Source organism: Coffea eugenioides, chromosome 2 (assembly GCF_003713205.1).
Source record: "Coffea eugenioides isolate CCC68of chromosome 2, Ceug_1.0, whole genome shotgun sequence".
NCBI lineage: Eukaryota > Viridiplantae > Streptophyta > Magnoliopsida > Gentianales > Rubiaceae > Coffea > Coffea eugenioides.
Genome location: NC_040036.1, coordinates 36,406,849 through 36,421,053, shown reverse-complemented (window position 1 = coordinate 36,421,053; position 14,205 = coordinate 36,406,849). Strand labels below are relative to the sequence as shown.

The 14,205-nt window shown below is 37.5% G+C and overlaps 2 protein-coding genes across 3 annotated transcripts; one reads left to right on the top strand and one right to left on the bottom strand.

Annotated features, from left to right (window-relative positions):
• Nucleotides 1–633: 633 nt before the first annotated feature.
• Nucleotides 634–8,163, top strand: LOC113760924 (flowering locus K homology domain-like). The gene is made up of 7 exons (XM_027303676.1): nucleotides 634–808; nucleotides 884–1,187; nucleotides 2,073–2,322; nucleotides 3,636–3,784; nucleotides 3,869–4,153; nucleotides 6,643–6,837; nucleotides 7,716–8,163. Exons 2-7 carry the CDS (start codon nucleotides 894–896, stop codon nucleotides 7,887–7,889), a joined length of 1,347 nt encoding a protein of 448 aa, XP_027159477.1. The 5' UTR covers nucleotides 634–808; nucleotides 884–893; the 3' UTR covers nucleotides 7,890–8,163.
• A 1,479-nt stretch (nucleotides 8,164–9,642) lies between these two features.
• LOC113762089 lies at nucleotides 9,643–13,025 on the bottom strand. Of its 2 annotated transcripts, none has more exons than XM_027305351.1 (3): nucleotides 12,600–13,025; nucleotides 12,417–12,508; nucleotides 9,643–12,104 (listed from the first exon to the last, which is right to left on the bottom strand). In XM_027305351.1, exon 3 carries the CDS (start codon nucleotides 12,050–12,052, stop codon nucleotides 9,848–9,850), a length of 2,205 nt encoding a protein of 734 aa, XP_027161152.1. In that variant the 5' UTR covers nucleotides 12,053–12,104; nucleotides 12,417–12,508; nucleotides 12,600–13,025; the 3' UTR covers nucleotides 9,643–9,847. The 2 variants fall into 2 exon arrangements, with proteins under 2 accessions (XP_027161152.1, XP_027161154.1); XM_027305353.1 differs by having other exon boundaries at nucleotides 9,643–12,065.
• Between the last annotated feature and the right edge of the window lie 1,180 nt (nucleotides 13,026–14,205).

Sequence of the window (14,205 nt, the reverse complement as noted above, 5' to 3'; positions counted from 1 at the left end):
AAAGCAAAGGAGATTGATTTTAATCTACCATATACCAAGAAATTTCAATATAGATCTTGTTAATTGAAAGAGGAAGCTATTCAAAGTTAGAAAAAATCCTGACAAGAAGTTCTCTTGAAACTCTAGCAAAACTTCTATCTTGAAATTTTAGCTACCCTACGTTAATTGAAAAAAGAAAGTCAATTATTATGATAAAAAATTACAATGTTGCTAATTCCTCATATACTCCTTTTTGTTGTCCATCGTTGAAAGTATAACATGCAATAAATGATTTAAGCTCTATCTCTTCTTGTAGATAAAAACATTAAGCAAGGAATAATGAATTGACATATCATTAGTGTATATTTGACATTTTCTTTGTTAGTGACATTAAAAAGCACAAAAAATTAAAAAGAGGGAAAATTGGAACTAATTTAATCTTAACTAAACCTAATTGACACTCAATGAAACTAATTTATCCTTTTAAAAAAGAAAAAAAGGGATCATTATGTAATTTGAAAAAAGAAAAGGACAGGCGGAAATTACAAATCCGAAAGTATATGGGGGAGTTGGCCGGCTTGACCAAAAGTTTTGGGCTAAAGTAGAAATTTCAGAATTTCTGTCTTCCTCTTCTTCACTCGTTTAAGCCCAAATCCCCTAGCAGTAACAAACTTCCACCGCCATCGCCACTGTTTTTTTGAATTCCAGGCGGCGGCCGGCGGCGGCTAATCAGGAGGAAAACAAGCCCCGTATCTCACTAATTTCTTAGGATTCTTTTCCTCATTAACTTCCTTTGCTGCTGCCAAACGCTAGAAAGCCAAATTCGAAGGAAATTGTTTCCTATTCCTAACTGGATTCCATGAACCAGACACAGACGTACTGATTTCTTCTCTGTTTTCTTCAGTGACGAATTCATGGCTGAACCTGAACCTGAACCTGATCAAAGTTTGGGTGAGCACGAAGTTGACGGGCAAGAAGAGAATTCGCAGCCTGAGCAAGCACAGGAACCTGAAGATGATTCTGTTGCTGCTGGCGGTGGTGAAAGGTGGCCAGGGTGGCCTGGAGAAAGTGTCTTCCGCATATTGGTCCCGGCACAGAAGGTTGGAAGCATAATTGGGCGAAAAGGGGAGTTCATTAAGAAAATGTGCGAGGAGACGAAAGCTCGCATCAAAATTCTCGATGGTCCTCCTGGAACAACAGAAAGAGCTGTGTGTATACTTTGCTCTGCTTGGCTTATTGTTGTTAAGCTTATTGTTAAGCTTACTGCTTTCTCTGTTTTGTTGCCCTGTGATGCGCATCGCGTAAAACCTAATTGATTTCTTTTGGATTATAAACCCATTTTTTTCCATTATCGAGAATGATTTCAAGGTTATAATAGATTTCGATATATGCTCTCTGGCGATTATAGTAAAACTAGTTTTCTAAAATCTGCCCGTTTAAGTAGAATGAGATTTAGGCATCTATTTTGAAGTAGGAATCGTTAGACATGAGTATTACCAGCTTTTCTTCAACATGCTTCCTTTTAGCAGGAATAGAAGTAAACTTAATGGCATTTTGGGAAGAAGAGTAAATACTGTATCCTTTTGGTTCTTCTAATATGGTGTAAATTTGCGCCTTGGAATGGATAATCATAGCTAAGGAGAAAAATTGGAACCTTGTGCGGTACATAAATGTTACACATCTTGAACATGTACCTGGGTTGAAATTTGGTTTTAGGATTATACTATTCTTGTTTAATTGGCATGATGAAACTTTTATTATTTTGGTAATGTTATATTTGTATCATAGTTCGCATTCTGACATCTATTGTACTGTTTTATCCTTCCAGCACATGTCTCCAACTCCTAAATCATTGCTTTTGATGTTTGCATCATCAGGTTTTGTTGACCATCTTTCTTTTTCTGATTTTTTGATGATAAATTTGATGTATACTCTTCAAGATGCTTTTAAGAAATTAGTATTCTACTCTTAAGAGTGGTTTCAGAATATTCCTGGGATTTCCAGTATCTTCCTCTTGGTTGTTAAGTATTCTATGTTGCAACAATTTTCTATCATTCTGCTATCCTGATATATATATATTATTATTTGGAAAGGTGATGATATCTGCCAAGGAAGAGCCTGATTCTTCTCTACCGCCAGCTATTGAAGGCCTTCTAAGAGTCCATAAACGAGTTGTGGATGGACTGGACAGTGATTCATCTCATGCAGCTCCTGTAGGAGGCAAGGTTTCAACAAGGCTGCTTGTTCCAGCTGCACAGGCAGGGAATTTAATTGGAAAACAAGGCGCGACAGTCAAATCCATTCAAGAAGCATCTAATTGTATCGTTAGAGTTCTTGGAGCAGGTTTTATTCTCTACTTATAACCCTTTAATTTTTGGTTGTGAATAGAGCCTCAATTTTTGTGTGTGTTAAGGTAAAGCTCTGCACACCTTTGTTTCAATCTGTGCATGATAGTAAGTTTTGAACTCCCTGAAAGCTGCATGATAATCAGGTGATATTTGCTCATTGAATTTAGTAACATATTATACGTCTTTGGGCAACATATTAGCAGCTGACTGTTGCAACTGTAATCAATGAGATCTCCTAATTTACATCTCCCTTCAATGTTACAGTGATGGATCTGAAATAGAGAAACAAAAACTAGGAATTTGCCCTGTATTTTGTAGAGAAAAGAGCTACTTGTCGTTCTAAATTGTTGCCTCTCACTTCTTCAAGTTTGAAAATTTAACTTTGATGTTACCACATGTGGCAAGTGCTCAAACAGCTTAACGAGCAATAGGTCCTTGGTCTTCTTGGATGTGCTTTTTCTTCTTTTTCTTTTATTTGAGAAATGGATATGGAAATGGAAAACATGGATGGATTTGTAGGGATAAATTCAGTCAAGAAATGCAATATTGACTATTGTCCAGGAATGCAGTGTTATAAATCAAGAATCCAGGTTAACAGTTTAGTGATAGGAGTAAACCATACTTGACTGAATATGCTGGGTAATTAGAACCATACTATGCAATATCCTGCAATCAGTCTCAGAAATCCATTAACTTTTGGTGTATATTAGCTTCTTTTTTATCTGAATTATGATGTAAAAAAGGAAGCAGTATGTGAAAAGTTTCAACTCCAGACTGATTCAGAGTTCATAATGAATTGCTGAAACTCAGAAAAGATCATTAGAACGATTACTTACCCTGTGAGCTGGCAGCATGAATGTCATAGGGAACCTTCAATCACCTTACTTCTCCTTACCCCTCTCAACCCTTCCCAATTGCACTCTTTCTCCATGATTTCTAGGCCCATAATCCTAGTAGAATCCCATCAAATCCCCGAATTCCCTATCAGCAACATAAGTAGCACCTATCTGTATATCAATTCTTCTGATTCTCCTGGTATCCAAAAGCAGTACTTTCTCTCTAGCATTACCCTTACGAGGCAAAAACTAGAATCAATGCCTCTGCAGCACCAGGATAAATTTACAATTTTCTGACACATTCTCCATGTCACTCTCCTGTAATTTGCTTAATAGGATAATTGGGCATTTGACATCCTGGTAAATTATTGGTAGCAGTATCTCGTGATTCAATGGGCTCGATTCTGCTTTTAAATGTTTCAAATTATTTGTAGATTTCATAATAATAAATTGCTGTGACAAATTATTGCAGAGGAGCTGCCCATATTTGCTTTTCCCGATGATAGGATCGTGGAAGTTGCAGGAGAACCTACAGCTGTACACAAGGCCATTGAATTAATTGCTTCCCATTTGAGGAAATTTTTAGTTGATCGCAGCATAATTCCGATAATTGAAGTGCATGTAAGTCTGTTTCCCATCGCACTTAGCTTGAGGTAATAGTTTATTTCAACTGATGGTTCAGTCCTGATCTATTTTGCCCTTTAGATGCAAAAGCCAATTCAGCAAATGGAATATGCGCCTCCAATCCCCTCCTGGGGTCCACCGCCTCATCCATTTCCTCCAGGTGTCTCTGGAGGTCCTGGATATGGGATTAACTCCCAATTTGCACCGGCAGCTCCTCGTCAACACGACAATTTTTATTCTCCAGTTGAGATGCTGCCTCATCTGGAAAAACAGCCTCATCAGGGCATATCAGCTTATGGCAGAGAAGCTCCAGCGGCAGTGCATTCATCATCGAACAACCAGCCAGTGCAATCAATAATCACTCAGGTTTTATTCTTCTTTCAAGAATGTGGCTTTGTTTCACTTGATATGGTAGTGATTTATAGTTCAAAAAAGAAAAAATGGTAAAATGAACAAGGTTAAGGATTGCATTGTTATAATTAAAGCTAACTGCAAATTTTAGGTTATGTAACAATGAAAAATTCTAGGTTATGTAACAATGAAAAATTTTGTATTAGTAGATGATCCGATAAATTATGCTTGCATGAAAGCTTACTCCCTATACTTCCTCCATGGACAGCAAATACAGCATTAACAATACATAATGAATTTTGGATCATTTTAGGCCAATCTCTTGATCACCTGAAATTCCTTTTACCACAGAGACATGGAAAGAGAGTTTTGTGTTGGAAATTCGTGATTGCATGAGAAGGATCTAGTTGACTTCCTTTGAGAGTAAAATTGCTTTTTAATAAGGTCGTTACTAGCTTTCCACTAATAATACTTTGATATAAAAATCCTGATATGTGTTGCTCTATTTAATTTGGGGTTTTGACAGCAATCTACTGACTGCACTTCTTTATTGCATAGTGGGAAACAGGTTAAGCGTGTCCCTGAGCTACTTTGGGTAATTTGCTAGGATTTCCTCAGCGATCTCTTAAAAGATATTCAAGCTTTCTACCTACAGCCAGCCACAGACACCCTCTAAAACTCACCACTGGACACCTAAGGTCTGCCTAGCACTTCATATAGAGTACTTCCAGGGATAAAAGTGGCCACTAAATGAAACCAGTTCTAAAGAGTCTGAAAGGACTGACTAACATCAGTAGGAGGTGTCTCTAGGTTCATCAGATATCGTAGTTGCAAATTTTGTTGTTGAACTTCTTTTTAACTACTCAAAAGAATCAGGTTTGGAAAGTTCTGTCTAAAATTGCTCAAATACCCCTAATCACTCTGCAGATCTAAATTACTTCACAAGTTAATTAAATTCACAACTCTAAAGAATGGTCCATTACATGTAAGAAATTCACTAGTTTAGTGTGTTCATCTGTCTAAGTGCCCAGCTGCATTCCACCATCTCTATAACACTTCTTTAGACCTTAAGCTTTTCCTTCTTCTGATTCACTCACATTCAAAAAAACACACTAAATTGTGCAAATAAAATTTGAAAACTCTCAAGAGTGGGCGGGGGCGGTGGATGACTATCAGACAGGGATCAGGACACCACCCAAACAGCGAAAGCGTACCAAGGGGATTGGGATGAGAGAGAAATCAGAATAGATCTTTTAATCAATCTTTGACTCTTTTGAATTTAAAAAAAAAAAAAAACTATTGCAACATAAAGTTTAATAGTAATACAATATTATTGCCTCTCACTCCGTGAAACGGTGATAAAAGTGAGAATTTTAGAGATTCAATTACATCAAGTCTCAACTGCGATTTCTTTCGTGGATTGAAAGAAGAATGGTAGAGGACCAAGGAACCTTTTATTCATTCATTTTATTGTTCTAACTTTTAGAAGGGACAGATTGGTAAAGATGGAAGGGCCTGGGTTGTTGTAACCAGGCTTTGAGCTGGGCGCCCGTCTCGCATGTCTAGTTACATGCCCTAAACTGCCTGAAGGAACTTTTGCCTCTCACTTGGGTGTTTCTTTGCCTCTCACTTGGGTATTTCTTTACTCGAGATTTAAAGGAACTTTCATGCATTGACATTGGAGATCCTAAACTCCCTCATCTTCAAAGGGGCTTCTTCTCCTTCATTTTCCTCTTGATATTTCTTGGGTTTTGACTGTTGTTGGAGAATGAGGGGATTTTAGTAATTAGGGTAGATTAGGGATTTGTGAGGTTGCAAGGAGGAGGAGGAAAGAAAAGCAGAAGAACAAGGAAGAAAGGCAAGAAGAATGAAAACAATGCCTGATTAAATGCATATCACACAATGTTCAATTACTTTTGTACATGAAATAGTCCATCTGTTACAGATGCACAGTAATTTTCTTACACTTGTCAAGTAGTTTAGATCTTTTGACTAATTAAGCTCGTCTAGGTAATTTTAGAAGGCAGATAATAATTTATTAATTTGCTGGACAGTACTCTTTTATCCGCTGCCAAATTTCTAATAAGTTATACTGTATTTACAAATATCAATTTTGCCTATTCCCTTTTGGCAGATTTTCCAAATCATATTTTGTAATGGCTCATCACTTCTACATTTGACTTCAGGAAAATTTCATATTAAGTATCTGATTTCTATTGAATATTTAATGGATTGTCTGCCTGAGTGATATGCTTGCTCTTTGAGTTTTATTCTCATCTGACTGATTTAATTCTGGCCTAAGCATATAACTAATGTTAGTGCATCTCTGAGTCTTACAACTGTCTCTTTGGCTTCATTTGATTTAAGTATTTGATGAATCTGCAGTGAATATGCTTTTTTGAGCTGTGCAAAAATCAGATCAGATCAATACAGTAGATTCGCTGTTAGCTTGTCCCCCGAGTTACTAGCACCTTAATTGTGTTCTGAAGTCGTTACTTTTGCAGGTCACACAACAAATGCAAGTTCCTCTATCTTATGCTGATGCTGTAATTGGGACTTCTGGTGCCAATATAAGTTACATTCGGCGGCTTAGTGGTGCCACTGTTACCATACAGGAAACCAGGGGAGTACCAGGAGAAATGACAGTTGAGATTAATGGAAGTGCATCTCAAGTTCAAACAGCTCAACAGTTGATTCAGGCAATGTTTCTTACTGTAGATTTCAAATTGATCCTATGCATAGCTGTTAAGTCGGGCTTAAAGTATAACAGCTGCAAATATATGTGATCTCATCCTTTAAAATTCAGTTTTTTCTATGTTAAATTATCAGTTTTTTTTTTTTTTTTTTTTACAACTTAGGAGCTTCTACAATGTTATCAATTTATGACCAATATATTGGATGTAGCTCTCCTAAAATTATCGAAACTAAAGAAAATCTGGGGGACTTAATTCTTAAGATGTCTTTTGTATTAGCTTACAACACAAGAACTCTGGATTTATGGGAAAGAAGGGTGATTTATAGTTCAATGGCAGCTAGAAAATACAATAGTCACTCAGTAAAAGTGTCTATCTTTTACTCAGTATGTATTTTCATTTATCTATTATCATCTTCTGATGATAATTATTAGCCATTAAGTTTTTGGAATTTCTGCAATTCTAGCCTCTATTAGTTACTATTCGTATGAACAGTTTCTGACAACCATCCTTCTTATTGTAGTTTACACTTTCCATTCTGCAGCCCCTAGTGGCCCATATCGGATCCTGGGATGGGACTCTCCTGTAATCTCAAACCAACTTCTTTCTTCTTGTTCTCCATCTTCCCTTTATCTTATTTGACTTTTTAAGGAAGTAAAAGAGTGAATAGAAAAGAAATACTAACTGGGCATTTTCCATCAACTAATAACTTCTCGTCTACCTGACAGTTATGGTGGTTTGCATGTCAATATTCAATACAAGCTGCAATAACTAGGGGTTGGAGTTACCCTATATAAAATGGTGTCCTAGTTTTGCTATTCATTCTTTTGCATCAAAATGTGGTCATATTTTTATCCAAATTGTTGCTTGCTTCTGTGTTGCAGAATTTCATGGCAGATGCTGCAGCAGCACAGACACAGACAGCTACACACGCTGACCAAGGCTACAATGTTTATGCAGCCCCGAATACTCCCTATGCGCCTGCCCCTCCAAATCCTGGTCTTGGGGGACAGAGTGGGGGCTATGGCTCAGTCTATGGCACCAACTATGGTTACTGAACCGTATTCATATGAAAACATTAAACTATGTCATTTTGGTCAACTTCTACTTGCTTAAAAAGATTATTTTTGGTACCTTAGCTTATGCTGTGGGATTCTTTCTTTATTTCTTTACAGTGGTCAGTAAAATGGTTAACAAACACATTTCTTGCGTGTTTTAGGATTATGTCACCATTGAATTAAGTAATTGTGATTATAGCTTCCTTGCTACTCATTTGGAGGGAATAAGGTCTTTGCCATTTGGTTCATACGCAACTTGCTAATTAAAACTAAATATTCGTGTTTTATATTCATGATGAATTCTTGTCGAATTGCATTTTTTAGGTTACGATTTCTTTGATTCAACATGACTGGAACTGAAGAAACTTGATTTTTACCAAGCACAGAAGGATTCATTATTTATCTTTCTAGATTTTCCTTGTTCACAAGGAAACAATCCAAGCTTTGCGGAAGAAATTCCAAGGAACGCAATAATCTTTCTGCTGCTTGTGCAAATGCTGTGGCTTTATGATTAGAGTTGTGAACCTTCAAAAAATTCCACATTGGTGATAAATAAATACCGTAAACAAATTGATGGTAATTCACATTAAGGTAAAAAAGTATGATTCATGTTGATACTGTAAACTGCAAATCACAGATCATTTTGAGTTTGAATTGGAGATTGGGATGTTGGATATATTTGAAACGTCATTCTGACTTTTGCCTTCTCTGTTTGGCTGTGTACTCAAGGTTACCGGTAAAAGACGGGGGAGGAAATCCACCAGCACAAGCCCAAGAAATACCACTAGAATCACATAAGCACTTAAACAAGGGTTGGAAATGGGCCAGGAACGACGGCCATGATTTGGCCAAAAAATTTTGTGCGGCTCAAATCACATCTTGTAACTCGATTTTTACGCTGTGTGTGGGATCCACAAAAATTTGTTTTAAAGTTACGTCGTGTGCAAAAAAAGTTACACCGTGTGCAATCAAAGTTACGCACAGTGAAAAATGCACATAACCGGCAGAAACAGTTGCACCTGCAACCGTTTATACCTCTTGTCCACAAGGGTTCGTTACGCTACAAGACAATACTTTTGTACCAAAAACCGAAGATTGGCGTTTTCCAAGCCGAAATAGTGCTATGCTGAATTGACATTTTTTTGTTGGACGAAAACTAAGAAGAATGGTTCTTCCTATAATTTTCACATATAGGTGAGACAAATCCAATGAAAACGAGAAAAAGGGAACTTTCTTCCAAGAATGGAAATGATCAATAGCGAAACAAGTTCAATATGCAATACAACGGGGAGGAGTTTATGAGAAAAGTTTCATCTATTTTGCTTAACCTATTTTCTGGAGCATGACTAAGGTGGCAAGGTTGATGACCGCAAATTTCTCGTCTCCAGTTCAATCTGGATGTAGCTTGATAAATAATAGCAAGAAGAAACTCTCTTCCTGCTGTCTTTTCTGAATTCAAAAACATAAAGCATTTTTATATAACTAGAAAACATATTATCAGCACTTTTTCACGTGGCAAGAAAGCAGAAAAGCAGCTCAAATAAGAAAGAATATTTAATCAGCCCCCTTAAATATCAGTTAGGAAAGATCCACATGTAGTCTTCAAAAGATCTAGTGGCCTTTACCTGTTTTTGCCTTCAGTTAACATCTTTGACATTGTAGGCTTCATCTTTTGGAAAACAAGAAGAAATGGTAATGTGCAACAAGGCAATTAGGAAATAAACGCTCGGGATAAATTACTCGCGCTTAATGGTTAAAACAGACTTCTGTAGATGACCTAATCATTTTATTAAAGGGGAGTCTAAACATGATTGCCAGTAGCAAGAATTACATTATGAACTTGCAAAAGATAAATAATAGAACTCCACAAATAGCAGCAAGATCTAATAAACTATCTTCACTCTGCACAAGAAACATTTACTAAATTCTAAGGCAGCGAACACCTTCCACAATGAGACTCAAATAGGTGCTGCGCATGTTGTCCTGAAGTGGCCAGTCTGATTGCAACGGCTACAATGCACAACTCGCTTTACACGTCCTCGGTCTTCTGCTCGGACTCGCTTCTTTCTTGGTCGACCAGGTGGCCTAAGAGACTTAGGAGGATTGATAATAGTCTCGCCAACATTACTATCATTTGCGTTTCCTTCAGATAACTCCTTCCATAATGTTTTATCTGGTATTGGATGTATCGTCTGCGAGTATGTCTTTCGGTAAGTTGCAACAGTGAAACAGCTCTCAGTAAACCGATGGACATTTTGCCTGCAAGAGAGTAGTGCTGCTACAGCATGTGCACAGGGCAAACCATATAGCTGCCAGCCCCGACAAAGACAACAGCGATTTCGTATATCAACAATATTTGTCCCCTCATGAGATATTACTTCAAATTCAGCTTCATTTGCACGAAGAACCTGGTATGTGCGAGCACGTTCTAGGGCCTCTGCTACACGCCTCTCCGCTGTAGGGACAAGGATTGTTGTCCACTGCATACTAGTCTCTCGGCGCTCATTAAACCAAGTCATGAGCTGCCTTCTTATACACTCCATCATCTGAATTATTGGAAGACCCGACGCTTCCAGTATCCAAGTATTCAGTTGTTCCACAATGTTAGCTGTCAAATGGCCAAACCTTGTTCCCTCAAAGTAAGCTGTAGCCCATAAACGAGGAGGAACTCGCCGAATCCAATATGCAGCGTCTTGTGAAATCTCTTCAATCTCAAGAATTTTAGCTTCAAATTCAATTACTGTAAGAGCATGAGCAGCTTCCCATAATAGGTTTACAAGCATTGTATTGTTGAATTCCTTACGGAAACTTTCGCTCAGATGACGCATGCAAAACCCGTGGAAAGCTGTCGGAAAGTTTGCTTCCACACCATCTACGATGCCCTTCTGCCTGTCTGATAAAATTGTGAGCCTAGGCATGTTCTCTGTGTTGATCTCCAGCAAGTTATGAAGTTCAGAAAGAAACCACATCCAGTTATCATCATTCTCCTCATCGACGACACCAAATGCCAAAGGAAACAGGCCACCATCTCCATCGAAACCAGTAGCTAGCAGTAAAGTACCAAGATACTTGCTTTTTAAGAAAGTCCTATCAAGACCTAGGAGGGGCCGACAAGCATTTAGAAAGCCATAGATTGATGCTTGAAATGATATAAAAAGCCTCTGGAAGCAATTATCACTTGGACTTCCATAAACGGAAGCAATACTTCCGGGGTTAGTCCGCTTGACCTGTTCACAATATTGAGGAAGCAAGCGGTAACCTTCTTCAAAGGAGCCACGCATAGCAGCCATGATTCGCTCCTTTCCACGCCAAGCTTGCTTGTAGGATAAGGTGATGCCATGCGCTCGGTGAATTTCTTCCAAGATCTCCTTTGGCTTGCAGTTAGGGTTTTCCCGAAGCCGCTGCTCCACAGAGTTAGCCACCCACTGAACTGAAGCTTGCTGATGACCAAGATGAGAGATTCCTCCACATGTATGATTGTCATGGATGGTCCTTATAGTAAAAGTAGGTACACCAGGAAGCTTTGCAGCATGTATCCGCCAGGGGCATCCCTCAGCAGCACATTTAGCAGTAAAACGAGTTTTGTCTGATTTAATGGTTTGCATTTCAAAGTGAAGAGCAATAGCCGTGTCCCGCAGAGCTCTTCGACAGCTTTTAACATCAGCAAACTCCTGTCCCACATGCAGCTCGAAATTGGGACTTATAGCAAGTGTACGTGCCTGGAGCACAGGGGTGGATGTAAGCAAAAGTTGGCCTTCAGCATCCATGTCATCTGCAGGCACAATACCCATTTCCTCATTTTGAACAATGGCTAATTCCATATTCTCATCAAGCTCTTGATTTCCTGAAACAGCCAACTCATTGTGCTCGGATACATCCAACTCTTCAGTTTCTCCAGGAAGAGAAAGTTCTTGTCCTTCATTTTCAGGCTTCTGCTCCACTGATAGCCCGTTTTCTTGCTCGTATTCATCTCCATCATCCTCCTGATCATCATCATCATGACTCTGACTCAAAACCATTTCTTCACTATCTCGAGTCAAAACCACATCATGCTCATGGTTCTGAGCCATAGTAACATTGTGATTATGTCCTAGAACAACCTTTGGGTTCTGGCTGAGGCCTACATTATGATTTTTGCTGATCATCAATTCATGGCTCGCCATTTTCCTTCAGTTACTTCAGTCACAACTCACCAGAAGTCAAGAACTTAATAACCTTCAATTACAAATGCAAATCTATCACTTAACAATTATCACGATTTGTAAAACAAAAACACAGCTAATACATGGATAACATACACATAACAAATACTGGCAGCTAAAGTAATTTTCTGCTTCTATTTCCAAACTTAATAGCAAACACTAAACTACCACTCAGACTCAATCAATCAATCCTACCATCCAACAATAAAAGCAAGACAAGCGCCAATATTTTTTCCAAGAAAGAAGCAGCACAGTAACCAGGACCGAAATCTGCCGCAGGCCAAAAGGAAATGGAAAATGAAAAGAAAAAAAAAAAAAAACTCACCTCACTTGCTGTTGTCACTGTTGACGCAGACAACTGGAAGCAACAGGATATTCAATTTCCATCGCCAACCAAACAAATATTTTCATTTACAGCTGCAATATCACCAAAAGCGGAACAAAAAAATCATGAATCAATGAAATTACATATAACTAAAGAATTATGCAATCTTAGGAAGAAAAATACCTAAAAAGCAGCTCAAAAACAGAAAGCCCTTGGTTTTTCACATAAAAATCCAATCTTTGAAACTGCCGAACCAAAACAGAGAATATAAATCATCTGGGCCTAATTTAAATCGAAAACCCAGACAAAAAAGCCAAGAAAAGATCCGGGTTTTGATGGTTGATCCTTCTGCACTGTTCTTCAACCTTCACAGAAGAAAAGAAACCCAAAAAGCTAATTAGGGTTTGTCTTTGCGACAAGAGAAACTGGATTTTGAAGGAGCAGTTAATAACAGAATACAGAAGAATTTGAAAATGGCGGGTAAGTTGGTTGAGGGAGAGAGAAAGAGAGAGGAGAAAACCGGAAAAAGAGAGTAAGGGCAAGGATGGATTGGAGTCTGGAGAGATGGCCGCAGCCAAAAGTTGAGGGGTAGAAGAGGGGTTGGGAGGGTTGAGATGGGAATTACAGGCAGAGACTATCTCCACAAAGATGGGTATTTAAGTCAAAATATTGGGCCATACTTTTCCACCCATTTTTCGTACTTACCATAATACCCCTTTTTGTTTATTCTTTTCAACTTTCTTACCATCTAGGCTGCTAAGTGGATCTATTCTATACTCTATACCTGCACAAATTCGTGGGACAAGAATGGCACAAACCTCCCATATGGTTCATGACAATTGGCTGAAGATCCCTTCTTAGTATGGATAATTACCCATTTTGACTTAGACAGAATGATTTTCATTGTGATTTTGATGCATTGATGGATTTAGAGCGTTGGAATAATTTTTACTTTTGTTTCACTTTGTGGCTAATTTTTCACCGTCTTTTCTTCTAATCTTGTTGATGGCATAGGGATGATTTCTTTTCTTTTTTTTTTTCATTTTTTTAACAGTCTAAACCTTTAATGTAAGTAGAGGTGGCAAATCAACCCACTTAATTAAATTTACCCATACCCGCCCATGAATAGATGGGTATGGGTATCTTAAATTTTTGTATATGGGTATAAATGGGTTACCCAATAATACCCATTTAATAAATGGGTATTATTGGGTAACCCATCAAACCCAATTAACCCATTTAGAATTCTCTTCCCCCCAAGTCTCTTCTTTTCCCCCACCCATTTTTTTTTTTCAAATTTTTCATTTTGTCATGATGTTAACTACTTTTGTTTCATTATTATTATTATTATTATTATTTGTTGGTTTTATCTTATTATTTTATTTTCTCTTAGTTTGTTAACTTGCTCATTTTTCAGCATTACTAATTTATGATAAATTTTAGCCTATTTTCTTATCTTTCTAAAATGAAATTTTAAATTTATATATGAAAAAAATGTTAGGGGTTCAAAATTTTTGGATTAAGTTTTTATATTAATTTTTATAGTACTTAGTTCGAATTTTTATATTCTTATTATTCAATTATTAAATAATAGGTAATTTTGTGACATAGAGTATAAATGAAAAAAAATTGATAATTAAGTTTATTGAACATTATAAATAAATATTTAAAACTAATGATGGGTACAAAGAGTGGTATAAATTGATAACTTAGTTTGCAAAAATGAATTTAAATGAGTTTACAAAAAGTTAAAATAAATGGGTTATAAATGGGTAATTGGGTTACCCAG

Excerpts from the sequence above, each read along its gene's own strand:
- LOC113760924 (XM_027303676.1), top strand. The coding sequence starts at position 894 with ATGGCTGAACCTGAACCTGAACCTGATCAAAGTTTGGGTGAGCACGAA. Across the intron at positions 1,188-2,072 it reads CTGGAACAACAGAAAGAGCT|GTGATGATATCTGCCAAGGA; the intron begins GTGTGTATACTT and ends TTATTTGGAAAG. Across the intron at positions 2,323-3,635 it reads CGTTAGAGTTCTTGGAGCAG|AGGAGCTGCCCATATTTGCT; the intron begins GTTTTATTCTCT and ends AAATTATTGCAG.
- LOC113762089 (XM_027305351.1), bottom strand. The coding sequence starts at position 12,052 with ATGGCGAGCCATGAATTGATGATCAGCAAAAATCATAATGTAGGCCTC.